Source organism: Aulostomus chinensis, chromosome 23 (genome assembly GCF_037954235.1).
Source record: "Aulostomus chinensis isolate RoL2024-O1b breed Wild chromosome 23, RoL_Achi_v1.0, whole genome shotgun sequence".
NCBI lineage: Eukaryota > Metazoa > Chordata > Actinopteri > Syngnathiformes > Aulostomidae > Aulostomus > Aulostomus chinensis.
This window is the reverse complement of record NC_141342.1, coordinates 14,815,623-14,832,975: the sequence shown is the minus strand read 5'-3', so window position 1 is coordinate 14,832,975 and position 17,353 is coordinate 14,815,623. Positions and strand designations below refer to the sequence as shown.

The 17,353-nt window shown below is 42.1% G+C and overlaps 2 protein-coding genes across 3 annotated transcripts; one reads left to right on the top strand and one right to left on the bottom strand.

The window, feature by feature from the left end:
* Positions 1-2,397: 2,397 nt before the first annotated feature.
* On the top strand, positions 2,398-10,100 carry LOC147239724 (myosin light chain kinase, smooth muscle-like). Its single transcript, XM_086195563.1, has 18 exons — positions 2,398-2,609; positions 3,145-3,299; positions 4,101-4,247; positions 4,808-4,960; positions 5,071-5,202; positions 5,454-5,564; positions 5,656-5,786; positions 5,858-6,014; positions 6,409-6,720; positions 6,812-6,908; positions 7,039-7,242; positions 7,448-7,665; positions 8,047-8,170; positions 8,617-8,769; positions 8,892-9,021; positions 9,119-9,200; positions 9,372-9,512; positions 9,814-10,100. The coding sequence occupies exons 1-18, from the start codon at positions 2,518-2,520 to the stop codon at positions 10,020-10,022; spliced, it is 2,748 nt and encodes a 915-aa protein (XP_086051689.1). The 5' UTR covers positions 2,398-2,517; the 3' UTR covers positions 10,023-10,100.
* Positions 10,101-11,361: 1,261 nt separating this feature from the next.
* coasy (CoA synthase) lies at positions 11,362-16,832 on the bottom strand. Of its 2 annotated transcripts, none has more exons than XM_086195565.1 (10): positions 16,665-16,832; positions 14,542-15,209; positions 13,819-14,033; positions 13,605-13,736; positions 13,202-13,391; positions 12,790-12,854; positions 12,619-12,703; positions 12,178-12,275; positions 11,889-12,035; positions 11,362-11,789 (listed from the first exon to the last, which is right to left on the bottom strand). In XM_086195565.1, the coding sequence occupies exons 2-10, from the start codon at positions 15,203-15,205 to the stop codon at positions 11,727-11,729; spliced, it is 1,659 nt and encodes a 552-aa protein (XP_086051691.1). In that variant the 5' UTR covers positions 15,206-15,209; positions 16,665-16,832; the 3' UTR covers positions 11,362-11,726. The 2 variants fall into 2 exon arrangements, with proteins under 2 accessions (XP_086051691.1, XP_086051690.1); XM_086195564.1 differs by having other exon boundaries at positions 14,542-15,260; positions 16,665-16,831.
* Positions 16,833-17,353: the final 521 nt, after the last annotated feature.

Sequence of the window (17,353 nt, the reverse complement as noted above, 5' to 3'; positions counted from 1 at the left end):
GAGAGCAGTAGCTTTAGAGTCATGTGAGCTATAGGGACACCAAATCAGTGTCAACTGTAAGAACCACATGGGAAAATGGACAAACTTCGTTTGATTGCATTTAACTACTTCCCGTATTTCATATAAATAGTTTAATGTGGGTTCCAGGCCCCAGTATTCCCTCGAGACTAATATGATAATAGTTATTTGTAATCCCTTCCAATATATTCAAATGTAGGGACTCCAAATCGGAACCAGATGTTAGCGCTAGACTGGGATTATTTCATTTTACAGCCTCTTAAACGTAATACGAATATCTTTATGTCTCCTCTCTATATTTAATATTTAGATATCCAACATTAATTTATTTTCAATGGCTCCCAAGTTATGTGACTTAGGGACTCCAAATCAGCACCAGATCTCAGCGCAACACTGGGATAAACGCACAATCCTCTCTTTTTAAATTGCATTTTGCCGCCTCCTAATATTTCATATGAATATCTTAATGTCAAGTTCTGCTTCCTATATTTTATTGGAGAATAATTTTATTTATTTATCTTTTTGTTTCCATTCGGAACGTATGAGAAGAAACTGTCATAACAAAAAGCCTCTAGTATGAAGAGCACAAACGAGGGGGTTGTTTATCTGCAACGTTCTTTCCCCCACTTGCCTGCGAAGAAACTCAGGCAGATGAGGGGAGGTTTTAGACTTTGACTTCTTTGGTCTTGCTTGAGAGATTTTTATCATCGCTGCAGTGTGGGGCGCACAACCACAGGAGGGCCCTGTTTTACCTTTAAAAAAAAAAAAAAAAAAAAAAGCATGAATATATATATATATATATGTCTTTTTTCAGGGCCCATTCAGTTACATTTGCCAGTGGAAGAGCGATGGAGTTTGTTTGAGTAGGATGTAATGATTAACACACCCAGCTTGAAGAATTTCATGGGAAAGGAAGCAAAATGATTACCAGTCGCAATCCTCTGACACAGAGAGAGAACTTTTTCCTGTTTTGAATTCCTCAGTCTAAATTAGGACGCTAATTGTCTAGATAAGATGGGGAGCTGTTGGGAGGGCTTTTCAGGATACAGAAATGAAACCTCACAATATAGAGGAAAGATCATATATGGTTTAAAAAAATAAAGTTGATAATAGAAAGCGAATGTCTTTTTTTTTTTTTAACCCTACATGGGTCTTCTTAAAGAATTTGCTGAAGCTGAGAGGACCTAAGCGCAGAGATAACGGCCCACATTCTTCGTGGGTGATGCAGCCTCGGTAGCTCTTTTACAGTTAGGAAAAACCTAAACAGGTCCTGAAACTGTCCACACACACACACACACACACACACACACACACACACACACACACGAAAAGAGAAAAAAAAGAAAAGAAAATCAACATGTTTAAATGTGTTGCTCGGTGTGCAAATGTAAAATTATTAATTAAACAGGAAGTACAGTTTTTAAAAACAAACGACTCAAAATTGTGAGCCAAATAATCGTAAAACATAAAACAGCATGTAGTTTTGAAGTATTTCTGATGCTACATTTTATTCATACCGTTAGCGTGTGAGCGTATCCCTCAATAAACAGTTAAGCTTTTGCCGAGGCCATCAATCAGCACGCCTCGAGCACCAGGGGACATGTTTGTAGTCAATTATATGCCTCCCACCATATGGTTCTACTTTTACACATACCGAGCCGGGCAACTCTTTACTCACATTCTTTACCGCTGAGTGAAATGTGTCCATTTAAAACCACATAAGACCATTTATTCGAGGCCAACTTTGAGAAATAATATCACCAAGACATGTTATTGTTATTTATAGCAGTGGGAACTTGAAGCGTGTGATTCTGACAGGAACCCATTCAAGTGACAACGTACAATTACTTCATCTGTTCAAACAATAATCAGTTATATACACGTATGGTCACATACTCGTGTGGGCCACATCCAAACAAATAACAGAATGAGGTATATGATGATAATCTACTACAACAACTACTACTACGACTACTACAACTAATAATATTAACAGTAATTGTTTGGTCCATGGAGCATCACAATTTCTATTTATTTTCACTTTATTTTAGTATTGTTTTGAATTTTCAAATTCCATTCACACGTTGGTGATTTAAAACCTTAAAAAGTACCTGAACATACCATTTAAAAAAAAAAAGTTGTAATCAATCAGGTTGTCTCATGGAAATATTATTAAGTTAATAGAAATATTAAATAACAAAAATACTAAAACCTGAAGACTTTTGCGTATGTGGGGATGCGCTTTGAGATCATGGGCCCGGAGAAAACACAAAACATTGTTCTCCATCAACCGTTTAAAGTCCTGCATCACCCCGGCCCCACACTCCTGTGCATAAAAGAAAATGAGCCTGTAGGTAACGACCATTCAGGGGCGACACACCCATCGAGCACTCAATAGGGAGAGTTAAAGGCCTCTGCCCGAGCTCAGCGTGTGATTGTTGTCCTACAGGCTCGTCCTGATTCCTGCGGAGACTCTGCCTGTTTGTCTCCAGCTTCTGAATGTTTGCGGAGAATAAAACGACAAAAAGGAGGCTGACCGGTGAATTTCTGTTCCGAGAATGGAACATTGACTTCATGAAGGATTCCACCAGGTACTAAAAATACTTCTTGATTTTTTTTTTTTTTTATTCCTCTCTGGTTTGTGTTTCTTTTATCAAAGGCCAACTTGTTGCTCTCTGGCTCTTTTCAGCTTTAATCTCTCCCACACATTTCCTTCTCTCTGTTTCTGTGTCTTTGTCTTTTATCACATCTGCCCCCCCTGTTCACAGTAACAGTTGGAGGCTGGACTTTTTTGGTTTTTAATTGGCTGTCCGATAAAACACGCCAAGCTTTTTCCTGTGTACTGAGAGTGGGTTGTGACATCAGAGGCAGTTTACAAGCTCCTCCCTGTTAGAATCTCAGCTTGTTTGTGTGTGTGTGTGAGAGAGAGAGAGAGAAGGGGGGTGTGCAACACGTAGGCTTTCACACACACGCACACACAAACACACACACACAAACACACACACACGCGCGCACACACTGTTTTGAAATTCTGAGTTAATCCGCCTCAACCAAAGGAAAGAGGAGAGGGCCTGACTGATGAGTGAGGGAAACTCTGCAGCTGTTTGATTCTTATTTTAACTCAAGGATGGACAAGGATGGTAGGAAGCAACAGACCTATGTGTCCACTTTCCGACTGGACCTCAAGCCACAAGCAAGGCTGGAAAAGCAGAAGGAGAATGGACAGGTTACCAGTAACAGGACGGTGATGAGGAACAGCAAACTGGTCTCACCTGCAACAGGTACATTTAAGTGAAACTCAATTACATTTTTGTTGTTAGAACTGATAAAAAAAAGTGACTGTCTTCTGTCAGTTAAGAGATTGTTCATGGTTTAACGCTCAACCCACTGCAGCTTCACTTTTGATTTTTTTTTTAAAGAAACCTTAAAGAATCTGTGAGTTTTGCATGTAAAGTGATGTGTAGCTTTATTTATAACAAGAGGTTATCACCATATAATTGGCTCGGTTTTTTCTTAGTGTGTGGACACAGAAACGCACGGATGTAATTCCATCATCTATTGTTGACTATCCTGCCTGCCAGACATTCCAACACTAAATTTCACATATGGACACACACACACACACACACACACACACACACACACACACACACACACACACACACACACACACACACACACACACACACACGGTTGGAAGGGCATTTAAACATGATCCACTTCCACTCATTGGCATCTCTGTTGTTAACAGAGCCGGATAAACTAACAAACTAACACTTAATATTGTTCCGCCTGGAACCAAAACAGACACATTCCATCTTTAATTTAATCATTTGCAACTATCAGGAAGTATATTCAAAGCTCGTCCACAATTTGCTAACGTGCTGTGGTGGAAGAAGTTCTTAAAACTGGAGGTTTCTTGTTTTGGATAAGTTACCCCCATATTTAATACTCAGTTTAGTCTCAGAGGCAGGAAGCAATGCCTGATGGTAATTTGTCCCTCTGTTTACATGTCTAAGTCGCATGTAATAAAGTAATCTGTCTGTCTGTCTGTCTGTAATTAACCTTTCTTCTCTGTTAAGATGCCAGGCAGTCACTCGTGCAGTCAAAGGATGCACCTCGGTTCAACACAGCCCTCAGCGACTGCACAGTCAGTGAAGGAAGTGATGCAACTTTTCAACTTGCAGTTACAGGAAGTCAGCCTTTGAGCATTTCCTGGCTTCACAATGGTTAGTGACCATTACCATGCCTTCATTATGGCCCCGGAAATGATGTAAGAATAGATAATGTTAACAAAAGGTTCTGGATAAGTCTTCAAGTCACAATGTTAGATATTTTACACGTCCTTGGAAATACTTGCAGAGAGAGAGAGAAAAGAAGATCTTCTCTAATTTACATTGGCGATCCACAAGTTAGCTTAACGCTATGAACGGAGGTGATTGGAAAATGTTAGCATACCTCAGATAAAGGTCATCCAATAAAGAAGGTACATAGTCAGTGATGACTAACAGTCGCAGTCACTCTTCAAGTTTGCTCTGTTGTTGGAGGTTTTGAGGTGCTGCAATATTATTGCAGGCAAAGACCATTTTGGAGAAAAGCGATGGCTGTTGACAGATATGCTAACACTTACCATCCACGACCATTCACTGTGCTAAGCTAACTAGCAGCTTAGAGGGTATCTATCTTCTTGTCTGTCTATGGAGAGAATGGCTAATGAACATTTCCTCCCCAAAAGCTGGCATGTTTCTACAATAGGATTTTGAAAGTGTTTGTCCATTGTTACTTACAGGTGAGAGGATGCATTCCCATACGTCTTCATTCAAAAACGGTGCTGCCAGTTTAACTGTGACACAGTGTTCACCTGAAGATGCTGGAACATACACCTGTATAGCTGAGAATATGGCTGGAAAACAGACCAGAAGTGCAGAATTACACGTCACAGGTAAAAGAGCGGTTTAACTTCTCCGAAAAATCAAGAACAGTGAACTTGTCTATTTTAATTAAAGAACTGATCACGTACAGTAAACCTGCCTCTCTGTGTTGTCTGCAAAGGAACGGCGACAAAAGAAATCCACAACACAAGAAACCATGAACTGCACAGGGAGGATGAATTCAAGGCGGCGTCACCTGCATTGTCTTCAGCCTGTAAAGAGGAGAGCCAGCAAAGATCAGAGGATAATGCAGGTAGATTAACCAGCTATGATGAGCCTCTTTGAATAGAAACACACCCATTTCTGTTTCTCCTCTGTCAATTACTTTTTTAAAGTCTGCAAATCAAGTAAACGAGTTGATTTATTAGTTAATTGAAAGGTTTTAATGATCTATCCACCCACAAATTGTTCTGATATCCATCAACTACCTCTTGCAACTCCATTGTGTGCTCTTACCTGCCTGCCACTGCAACCAAACCTGACTGCTCGCATGTGATTGGTTAGATACGCCTTTAATCTGCCAATCACCGAGTACACCTGCAACTCCGCCTACATCCCCGGTCACCAAAGATATCACAGATTTTGAACCTCCAAGAAAAGTCTGCACAAGCAAAGGTGAGAAGAAGCCATGCAAAGCATTAAATGAAAAGTTTACAACATTGTGCTATGTTGTATTAATTTTCAAATGCTTTTTTTTTTTTTAAAGGACTTCCTATAGAGTTTCTAGAGCCTCCAGAGCAGGTGGAGGTTCGAGTGGGAGAGCAGGCCCGGCTACACTGTGTCTTCAAGAGCAGCTGTGTCCCTGTGGCCTGTTGCTGGGTTTACAACAAAGACAAGGTAGGATTACCACACTCCCAATGGTTGTTAGTGTTGTTGCTGCGCTATCATACTTCTAAACCTTCTTTCAGGTGGTAGTCAAAAGTCCCAGGATGTCTGTTAACAGCAATGGCACCCAGAGCAGCATAGAGATCTCTGAGGCATGTCCCGATGACACCGGCTCCTACACGCTTATTGTCCGAAACCAAAAAGGTTCTGGTCAACATACAGTATCCCTCAGTGTTATAGGTGAGCCTTCGTACCAGTCTATGTCCAGATATTCTCTGTTTTCCAGATATTTGAGATGTAACACTTGTATAGCTTACCCCCTAAATGAACACTTTCATGACTCGCCTGTCAATATTTGACCAGTATACATGTATTAGGACATGAGCCCCTCCAGATAAATACGGCAAATGATGGAACCCAAAAATAAAGGCACAAGTGTGGGTACCACAAAGGGTACAAATGCTTGTCATCTGTAACACCTCAATGGATTTTGAACCCTTTTGTCACCAAAAGGTTCATTTCTGGCCTGTTAAAGACCAGCACTGTACTTTAGAGGGAACATTTTTAAAAGCATACCTGTGAGTACATAACTCTGTTACCTCTATATTTGAGTACTGATTCATCTTCTCCACAGATCGCCCAGACCCGCCAGCATCCCACCCTGTCATTTCCCAGCTGTCCACTCAGTCCCTGGTTCTGTCCTGGACTGGTCCCAGCTATGACGGAGGCACGGCTGTGTTGGGTTACATTGTGGAGGTCAGACAAGAAGGCCTTGAAAACCCCGGGAACTGGACTGAGGTTACGAGCCACTGTAAGAGCACATCTTATCAGGTCTGCTCAGGCCTGGACCCTCAAGGGCAGTACAGCTTCCGTGTTCGAGCCTACAACGCTGCAGGAGTCAGCGAGCCGAGTCAGGAATCTCATTGTGTCAACATGGCAACTACAGGCTAGTCAAGTTTGTTTTGTATATTGCTTTTAGAGGTATTGAAACAGAAATTCATGCTCATTTTGTCAGCTGTATTTCTTTGTGACTGAAGGAGAAAAGAAGGACGAACTGGAGTCGTATGTCACAGTGTCCATTGACACCGTACATAAAGTCAAGGACCTTTACCATGTGCACGAGCAGCTGGGGGTGTAAGCATCGATTCTGTTCCGTTATTGACCTCACTACTTTTGGTGACTGTCAGATCATACTTTAAACCCATCAGAAGTACTTGCAGCAACTCGGTTAACTATGAAGATTTATTTGTTTTTTTTCTTCCAGTGGGAAATTCGGTCAGGTGTTCCGGATGTCCCACAAAGAGACGGGCCAGGTGTGCGCGGGGAAGTTCTACAGAGGCAAAACCTCCAAGGAGAAGTCGGCGGCTCGCAAGGAGATCGAACTGATGAACTGCCTCCATCACCCAAAACTGGTTCAGTGTCTGGCTGCCTACGAGTCCCGCTCAGAGCTGGTGATGGTTATGGAGTAGTGAGTAATTGTGAAGTCAGTTAAAGGTTGTTCACGGAAGCAGCGACTGACCTTTGTCATCTCGATTATTCTTTCCTTCCCACTGATTAACCCTCATGGGAACATTTTGATTGAACCCTGTTAGATTGATCCAATGCTACAGCCACAATAGTTGTTGGTTACTTCCAGTCGGTAGATTTACACCACAAATCTGTTTGTTGTCCAGCATTGCAGGTGGGGAGCTCTTTGAACGTATCCTGGATGACAGCTTTGAGCACACGGAACCAACCAGTGCCCGATACATGCAGCAAATCCTGGAGGGCATGCAGTACGTTCACAAGCAGAACATTGTCCACCTGGACCTCAAACCAGAGAACATCGTCTGCGTGGACACCACCGGGACGCGTCTCAAAATCATTGACTTTGGCTTGGCTAGTAAACTGGGTGAGTTCATTCGGGGTCTTGATAATAAACTCTCTGAGATCTCATGGTTGTTGTTTTTTTTTTTACTGTATTTGATGAATTAAAATGTAGAGTTAAGTGAGAATGTATTTCAAATGAAGATACTTTTCTCCCACTGTGTGGTTCCTGAGAATGCCCCAAAGTCTCAAGAGAGTTTCAAGTTTTAGAACAAGCAAAAAGCGACTTCAAGGAGTATCCCCTTTAAATTCTTCAATGCCCTCAACATGTGAATTTCTTGAAGACACTTGGGCTCCAGACTGGGTGGTCTGTTTAGAAATGACTTGAGTGCTCTGTAAATAGGCTCGTATACAAACCCAGAACATTCACAGTGGGATCTTTGTGTGGGTTTGTCCTGTTCTTCAGAGGATGGGAAACCTCTCATGGTGATGCATGGAACGCCTGAGTTTGTGGCCCCTGAGGTGATCAACTATGAGCCTGTGGGCCTTCAGACGGATATGTGGAGCATTGGGGTCATCTGCTTTATCTTGTAAGTCAAACCATAGCTGTAGTGGTCTGATGGAGAGCATCTTGCTTTGAGGAAAGTGAAAGTAAAATCTTGTATTCATTGTTCTTTATTTATAACTGCAGCTCGGTATGTCAGCCATGGCGGAGGCATTTTGAAGCAGCTTAAGTTACCGGGGATACACAGGCGACTTGGATTACATGAATGATAGAAATCTGGATGAGCGATCAGTCACCATCCACCCAAGCGTCCCTTAATAAATTGGCGCCATCTGCTGGTCATTTTGTATTACTACAGTCTCTATTTACATCTGACAGCTGTTTTTAGATTGAGTCTGACCTAAAAAAAAACAAAGAAAAAAAACCCTCCTCAAGTCTGTATTAATTTGTGTTATCATGTGCAGACACAAGAGATGAGGACATGGTATCTTTGCAATGAACATGACGCTTGCCCATGTTTGTGTCCCGTAGGCTCAGTGGAGAATCGCCTTTCCAGGGAAACAGTGACGCCGAGACGTTCGCTCTTGTGACAGCCGCTCGTTATGAGTTTGACCCCGAGAGTTTTGAGGACATTTCTGATCAAGCGAAGGATTTTATCAGCTCCCTGCTGAAGAAAGACCAGAGGTTGGTCTATTTTCTGTCTTTCCAAAAATTTGTAGAAGGTTTAGGATATCAAAACCTCGACAGCAACTGCTTGCAACACTTGACAGCTTTGGCCTCTCCGTTCCCATCTGTCTGTACTCTAGATGCAGGTTGTCATGTACAGAAGCTCTCGCCCACCCCTGGATGGCCTCTTTTACGCCTCTGAACCGCAGGCCGACAAAATCCCTCAATAAAGAGAAAATGAGACGTTTTCTGGCGAAGCGCAAGTGGAGGGTGACACTTTTTTTTTTTAACCTTTTTATTGCTTCTATATGGTTTCTTCACTGGGTTATGAGTGTCATCGAGTGTAATTTGTCCTTTAAACTTGCAGAAAACTGGCAAGGCTGTTTTGGCCCTACAGCGGATGGCTAACCTCTCAAACAGGCCCGACTCTCCTGGCAGCCCCTCAGAGGGTAAAACCGATAAAGAGCGAGACGCGCACACACTCACACGCACACACGCCTCCTAGAGCTACATACGTATGGCAGATGACTCAGAGTTTCAGATTGTCACTTCAAGTTTACCCTTTTGTGATCAGTTAAAGCCTTGTTTCCGTTTTATTCATCATCCTCCCTCTCATCTAGAGCCAAGCTGGAGCCAAGAGGCAGAGGAGGCTATCCAGTCTCTGGATAAGCAGCTTCAGAGTGAGCCTCGATTCCAGCAGGCCCTGCAGGACACCACCCTCCCTAAAGGAGCGACTGCTCATCTCACATGCCATGTCAAAGGTAGCATGACAGAGCTGTGATGCACTTCATTAAATACTGCCCGATCACATCCACCAAGGCAAAAAAAAAAAAAAAAAAAAAAAAAGGCATAAGACCTAATCTTGTACAAAATATTTTGGTAAGAGGTTTTAACACGCACCGAACTAGAGTCTGAGGAGGCAGGATCAAAATTACATACATAAGCAGCTTGATCAGAAACAACTGGCTAAAGTGTATGAAATAAAACTGTAAATATGAGTACAGTACATTTCCAATATGATTTTCCCTTTACGAAGAAATGTCCTATGTCTGTACCCCATAGGTTACCCACAGCCAGAGGTCAAGTGGCTCCAAGATGAGAAGCTGTTGTCATCGTCGTCCAGAGTAACCATGGAGCAGCTTGACGATGGGGTCTGCTCTCTGTTTGTGGCTGATTTAGAGCCTTCGGACTCGGGGGTTTATGTGTGCAGGGCCAGCAACAAACTGGGGGAAGCCATGTGTTCTGCCAAATTGAAAGTGGAGATGAATTGAGGAGAACTTTTTCATTTGGAATGACTTTTCGGATGATGTGAAAACTGGATTTCTGAAAAAAAAAAAAACGGCCGATAACACATGATAACGAGGGGGGAAAAGTGTGTGTTGTCATCTGAGTGGTAATCTGGACCTAATGAAGTTGCCTACAGCTAGCATTAAACTGACTGAGTGGTAGGGGTAGGTAAGCTCCTCACACACGCTCTGTCCTCTATAAACACTCTCAACTTTGTGCCTGTAATATGATTACTGGTCGTTCCAAGCTAGATTCTTGTGACTGTATTTATCACCGCAAGCTAGCAGGATTTTCATACACTGACAATTCAAGTTGGCGAGCTCAGAGGAGGAATGAAAAGCTACGTTCTGCTCCTTCACAGGTCGGCGCACCATCAACATGATGTTAGCTTATGCTTAAAATGCTGCATAACGTGACTTTAACAGAACAAATTTACTACAAGTCCACAATTATTAATGCACTTCTTAATTTTGTACCCTTACACGTGTGGTTAAAATGTTCAATTGATGCAAACGGTTGTCTTCCATGGTCACATTTTGCACATTTAATGTTTAATGTAAATGTTTTCATAGAATTCAAAATTAAAGGCTGAATGAATTTTACAGATATTTTCATTCTTAAATAATTTTTGGACTTATTTTTCACAAGTATCACTATCACTGCCAAATTAATGAATCGGAAGCCTTTGCTTTTAATGAATAAAAGGAAAAAAAGATCACTCGCAGGTGTAACAAATTCCGTTTTGACGATATCACAAGGATGTTTATTCCAACACTCCACTGAGTCTGCAGATGACATTGGAGAGTTCACACAAACTAAGACCAAATGACAACACTGACGTTATTGGACAAGCCTTTTAGTGTTTCAGTTACGGCTTAAAACGTCAACTAGACATCGATGCACACTTATATTGCGGGATATAACGTGAAAATTTATCATAAAAGGTCCCTCCTTTTTCCAACTTCAGCGTTAGAATATTCTGGTGGGTTTGTACAGAGAGTGGAGCAATAGTTTTTGTTAAAGATATAAAACTAGGCATTTCATTTTCATGGATCACCATTTCAAGTTTTCAGCAATTTGTATTTACTATACCAGGTGTGGTGGGGCTGCTGCATGGAATTCAGTATGAATATGAGTAGTTTCCTTTACTGTTTTTTTTGGCTTTTGAGTTTATAGACCTCTAAAACCTTCAAATAATGACAGAAAATACCCTCTAAACCCAGAATAAACAGTTTCATTCTACAATTTAGGGTAACTCAAGTTTCCTCTGGATTCCTGTGTAACATTCATACTTATTGGAGGACATGAGGTTACTGGTTGCTTCAAACATTCGGTATTGAATTATTGGAGTAGTAGAGGAATGCTATTAATGAGAAAAACAGATCTAGAGCTCTTTGGGTAACATTTCACTTTATTTATCCTCCAAAGGACATTCATTTATAAAGTTCTCTTTTTCCATCCATCCAACAAAGAATTGTCAAATAAAACTAGAATTTTTAAAAACGTGCAACGTCGTTCAGGCACCGAGTCAGAGGAGTGGCATTGGCTTTGCTGGGCGTGGCTTCATCGTCACAGTGACCATTCTCACTTCCTCCTAAGGCAGTGTTCATGTTTAGTTTGCGCATCCTCGAGCCACACGCGTGCTTTTTCCTGCATGTTGAGATGATGTAGCGATCCAACACATGATCCTATTTTTCCTCCTCTTTCCTCTGTTGGATTCTTTCCCCAAGCAGATTCCAAGCCTTCAGCAGCTGCATTTTAAAAAGAAGGAATTATTAAAAGTAACTTTAAAAAAAAGAGACAAAGGAAAGTTGTTTTATTAGAATACACATGACCCCGAGGTGTCTGACCTGCCTCCGAGTGATCTCCGGCTCCCACAGTGTGCTGAGAACCACGTTAGCGTGCTCTACTTGTTTGGCGCTGGACCACTGACTCTGCAACCGACGCACGGCATCTTCTGCGGCCACGCCGTCTCTCTGTGTTATCCTTAACACCGCCTGAGAGGGGAGGGGGAAAGAGAGGGGAGGTGAGTTAGGTAACGAGGTGACTGCATCTGGCGTTGTCGTGTATCCCGCAAGCCATGTGGTATTCAAGGTAATCAATTTTCCTCATGTTAGAGTCCACGTTTGTCAACTTTACCTCATCCTCGGGGATGATGGTCACCCACACCTCATGGACCATGTCGGTCCATCCCGCTTCCAGAAGAACCGCTGCGTCAATCACACACACCTCTTTACCTACAAAGAGGAAAACGTGAGCAAAAGGTGGGGGGCAGCCTCTGTTCACTTGTCACAAAAGAAGCCAATATATTTATGACGACATGGCAGTTTGGAAAGAAGAAACTAAAGACCGACGGAACACTGACTTCCAGTTTTCAGCAACAAGTGCTGACTACTGCCACCTGCTGGTTTGGAGAGTTGTTTTCTAACTCGCATGTGCTGAATGTTTTTTTGCTAGTTGAGTGTGGGCTGTCGTCTACATTTACTTTCATAGAAAAAAAGGAAATCTGCTTGGTTGGTAAGTTACCTAACTGCTATCCACAGTTCTGCAGCGATGTCATTTCGGATCGTCGTACTTTACCTTCCACTCTGGCTTGGTCGATTCTCTTCTTCACTAGAACTGCAATCTCAGGCCACACAATGTCTGTTAGGGCTTTTAACCCAGCCTGCGTGAAAAAAGGATTAGTTTTGGTAAATGGTTGATACCACGGTAGTGTAGTGTGACATTCCTGCTGAAACTCCTTCATCTTACCTGGCTCTCAAACACTCTCTTTCCTAATGTACGTCTGTTGATGGTTTTATCTTCATTCAGAAGATCTATAAGTGATGGAAACAAACGAGGACAGTATTTAGAAGACAATAAGTGTAATACTGACTGTACAAAGTAAAATAGAACATTTTTCCTCCGAATATAGTGCACCTTTCATCTGTCATTAAGGCAACAACACATCTTAAAGCCTGAAAGCAACTTATCAACAAAATCGAATCAGTCCGGCTGTTCGGTACAACAATGTCCTCTTTACGTCAATCAAACACTACCAATTTATATTCCATCAAAGAACACAGGAAATGAGTGAGATATCAGAAGGAGATAAATGACATCTGTCTAACCCAGCTGGCAAAATAATTACTGCATAAGCCCTCCAGGCACTGCGTTTCCTCACCTGACCCAAATTCTTCCAGCACTCTGTGATAGGCTGCTGTGCCCGGTCGGTACACTTCATGGCCCAGTTTGTCGCAGTCGATCCGAACCGCACCCAAATCCTCCAGCTGCTTGGCGATGGAGCTCTTCCCGCTGCCGCTTCCTCCCGTCAGACCGACCACGTATGGAAGAGGAGGAAGATGGGGGGCCTCCTGGTTCAGAAGAAACAGAAGAAGGTGCAGGAAGGAGGATCATACATGAGGATCTGTCCACTCCCAGAAAGTTAAAAAAAAAAAAAAATCAAATACACGTTCATTTTAGTGAGCAGACACCGCACTTTGTCTTCTTTAAAGGGACCGTGTGTAGAATTTGGAAGCTCACTTCGCACTTCCCCTGACTGAGGGACCAAGGGCCTAGGGACTTACTTTAGGCGGAACAAGGAGGGTTCCCAGCAGGCGAGAACGCAGACTAGAGGAGCTTATCTTTTCCTCTTCTATCTCAGTGTGGTGGGCATCCTTCAGCAACTGGATCTCATGAAGAACAAGAGCCGGAAGTCCCTGGTTTCGAAAACAGAAGGTTTAATATCACAAATGTAATAAAATGCTTAAGTTAACTGGCGTCACAAAGTTTCTCACTTACATTCTCGATACGTTTCTTGTTGACCGCCTCGCCTCCTTTCCTGGTCTCCTCGCTGACCACAATGCATTGCAGTAGGGGGTCAATGACAGACACTCCAAAGGGGTCATCAAGAGGGACAATCTCCACCTGCAGTGAGGGTTTGATGTCTTGCAGGAATTCTTGTAGCCTCTCCACTCGTAGGGAGTAGGGCTCAATGAGCTCCTTCAGCACCTTTTCTGTGTAAGAAAAGGAGATCAGGACTTTTCCCATATCCTCCAAATCTGACATGACTGGTAGTAACATCAAAGAATACTGCAACGAGTGAAAAATAGAAAAAAAGTGAAAAACCCAGGAAAGAACAGGGAAAATCAGGAGTCCTTCAGGGGTCTTAGGAATTTCTGAATATACTCTGAATTTTGGGGTTTCAATTGGATCTAAAATTTGTAAGGCATAGGGGAACAGACGATAACATTTCCCCCAACAATTCATATGGAAATAAATCAACACGTAAACATCCAGCCCCTGAATTTTATATAGGACACCCAGCAATCAAGCTTGAGCAAGTCTTTTGAACATTTCCGCCACTATAGCCCCATAATAGGTCTTAAATGTTATTCAAACTGATCTTTAGAAGTCTTAAATTTAGCCTGTGGGAACACTGAAAATGTCTTTGTGTTATTTAATAGTACAAAAGCTGTTAAACCTTCATACGCCTGACTCAGAACAAAATGCCATCTAACTCACTTTTCAGCATTCCTTGATCACACACGCCAATAAGGAACCTTCTGTTGGCTAGCAAGCATGACATGTTGAGCAGGGTCTTATGGGCCCCGTGGAGCCGATCAAACGTGCCCCCCACCACCACGTCACTGTAGGTCTCCAAGGGTTTCACCGCTTCCTTCAGCCCTTCCTCCTCTTCCTCCTCCTGCAGCTTCATTAGCTGTGGGTGAAGCAGCACCGAGGGCAGGCTGGGGCTGCAGACATAGCAGTGACCCGTGTACTTCTGCAGACACTGTGTCACCTGATTTGACTGACCAGGGTCCTGCAGGGGAAAGTCTGTCAGCACCACCTCCGGGGAGTGAGAAAGAGACTGCGGCGTTGGGAAGGGGCAGCTTGGAATTACAGTCCCGCTACGAACATTGGTGAGCAAGACACGAACGTCCAGGTGGCCACATATATTTGCTGCATTGCTGTAGAGGCGGCTGATGAGTGTAGACAGGTCCACTGCCGGTGGAATAAAAACGGGTCTAGGCTGACTCCCACTCCCAAGGTTCAACCCTGGGTGGAGGTGCACATACAGTGTGCGCTCCACAAGCTGAGCAGCTGAGTTGAGAACCGGGGTGATGCGAAGGGGGAGGGTGTGGAGAGGAGAAGTCAGCACAAGGATGCCCGTGCTGAACATGGACATGGTCCTGGTTGAGAGAAGATTTCACAGTATCAGGGCGGTGGGCAAAGGGCAAGGACTGGGGGGTGAGAGGAGAGAGAATGAGTCAAGGGAACCAGCAAAGCTTAATAACAACAAACAGCTGATGCTGTGATGATTAAGATGGTTTCTTTAAACAAGTATTTTAACCACTTGGTTTAAAAAAACTAAAACAATACACAAAAACACTTAAATTACTAGCTTATTGTATATTTATTGAGTAATATGAACAGCTTACAAAAGTATCTGGCACAGGGATACATAAAGAAAAGGGGAAATGTGATATTTCCAACGGTTCTTGGCTCAACATGTATGGCAACACTGGAAATTCCCTGTGTGTAATTTCAGGGTTTATTTACCGATAAATTTTCATGATTTTTCAACACCTTAGAAAAAAAAAAGCATGACCATTCAAACTACATTTAACAACTATCTATAAAAGATATTAACATATAACATAAACCTGTTAATCAATATTGACCAATGATGTTTCTCAGTTCATCTTAACCTAACCTACTTCTCTAATATGAAAGTATTTGTGAAGCAAATCCTAATAACTTCCCCAAAACTTTCCCCTTCAAAACACCCCAATTTTCTAGGTTTTTCATCAAACTTGTACTGTGAGTGATGGGTTCAATTGTCACGACTCATCTTGAAAATGTAATATTATGATGTACCAATGTCAGCGCAGGATTTTGACAAATGTTTGTGACATCCTTAACAAATAAACCACTGCTGCAGCACTCTTTAACTGCAGAGCTCTACTACTCATTGTTGCTACAGTTAATGACAAACTAAACTGTCTAAACTAGGGAATTCTCTTAGAATATTAGCAATAGCACCGTCAGAGGAATCTTACTGCAACATCAGGTTTGGTCTATCAGATGTATAAAATTCCTGCTTGTGTTGCAAATATCAATTTGTGTAACAACAATGTGACAACACAGCACTGAGGCATCCCAATAATGTTGCACTACAAACTGTGTCTGCAAATGTATTGTGCCTCTTCAGCGAGTCACAAGACGGTTTAAGTGCTGTCAAACAAAAGTAGTGTCACACCCTAACTGTACCATAAATCTGACAACATGGTGGGTGTGGAGAAGAATATACCAAAGGTCTTCAACTCAATATCAGTCAGTTTTTTTTTGCTATATGTTGATAGAGTGAAAATACATTAACTGACACTTAAAGCTGCAAGAAACTTAGTTAGTTAACCTGCTCACTAGTCGTTAGCTAGCTAGCTGTGTTTAGCACGTTGACGTTGCGAGTCGAAACAGAAACAAATGTGTTAACATGCTATGCTGTTGGACCGAAACTAGGCTAAAGTCAACATTTTTCATATGCATGAGTAGATAATTATATAAAAAAGCCTGTTTCTATTTGCAGGAATAACTTATGGTGCGGCCCATGAATGTTTAAACCTTTGCAATTAGCCATTGTTTACCTTGTTGAGCGAATTAAAACGGATGTGAAGAACAGACGAGTCGCTAAAGGTAGTTACCCAACCTCTCTACATGTCTTCTGAGAGTCGTTTGCCAGCCAATCTTCAACCAAGGGACTGACTTAACCAGTAAACACCAGTCCAAATGGCTAAGCAACACCCACTATCCACTAGTGGAAGGCGGCTGGATAGTTACGTGATAGTATACATAAAATCCGATTGGTTGTTAACGCCGCTGTGAAACATGGGATTTGTAGTTCTGTAGCGTCTTAGCCAGGTAACTTGAACTAAGCTGCTAAATTTCATCAATAACTCTTGTTGCACCGTTGTGTTTAGCGTGTTAGCACATTAATAACAGAGAGACCACCGCCACATAACATTAAAGACAAAAAAAAGGGGAGTTAAAATATACATTCATGTTGAACAGAATATTGTTCCAAGTTGTCTTATTAGCATGTGCCAAATTCTTTATGGGAACTTTTCATTATTTCATGGCCACCAATCAAATAATTTATGGACATAAGTTATTTCTCATTGCCATGAATTAACAGGTTATATCATGTGGTCTAAGATTCTCTCGAGAAAGAGAACGAGTTTTATCTTGTGGCTATATTTTTTCTCTCCTTTTATGACCACCCCCGTGAACCTGTAGAATTTGAACATATTAAACAAAACATAACAAATACTCCATC

What these genes read in the sequence shown, in the direction of transcription:
- LOC147239724 (XM_086195563.1), top strand. Translation starts at nt 2,518, where the DNA reads ATGTTTGCGGAGAATAAAACGACAAAAAGGAGGCTGACCGGTGAATTT. An exon ending in AAAAGTCTGCACAAGCAAAG is followed by an intron (nt 5,565 to 5,655) that starts GTGAGAAGAAGC and finishes TTTTTTTTAAAG; the next exon opens with GACTTCCTATAGAGTTTCTA. An exon ending in GGGTTTACAACAAAGACAAG is followed by an intron (nt 5,787 to 5,857) that starts GTAGGATTACCA and finishes ACCTTCTTTCAG; the next exon opens with GTGGTAGTCAAAAGTCCCAG.
- coasy (XM_086195565.1), bottom strand. Translation starts at nt 15,205, where the DNA reads ATGTCCATGTTCAGCACGGGCATCCTTGTGCTGACTTCTCCTCTCCAC. An exon ending in AGAGAGTGTTTGAGAGCCAG is followed by an intron (nt 12,704 to 12,789) that starts GTAAGATGAAGG and finishes TTTTTCACGCAG; the next exon opens with GCTGGGTTAAAAGCCCTAAC. An exon ending in CGGAGATCACTCGGAGGCAG is followed by an intron (nt 11,790 to 11,888) that starts GTCAGACACCTC and finishes TTTAAAATGCAG; the next exon opens with CTGCTGAAGGCTTGGAATCT.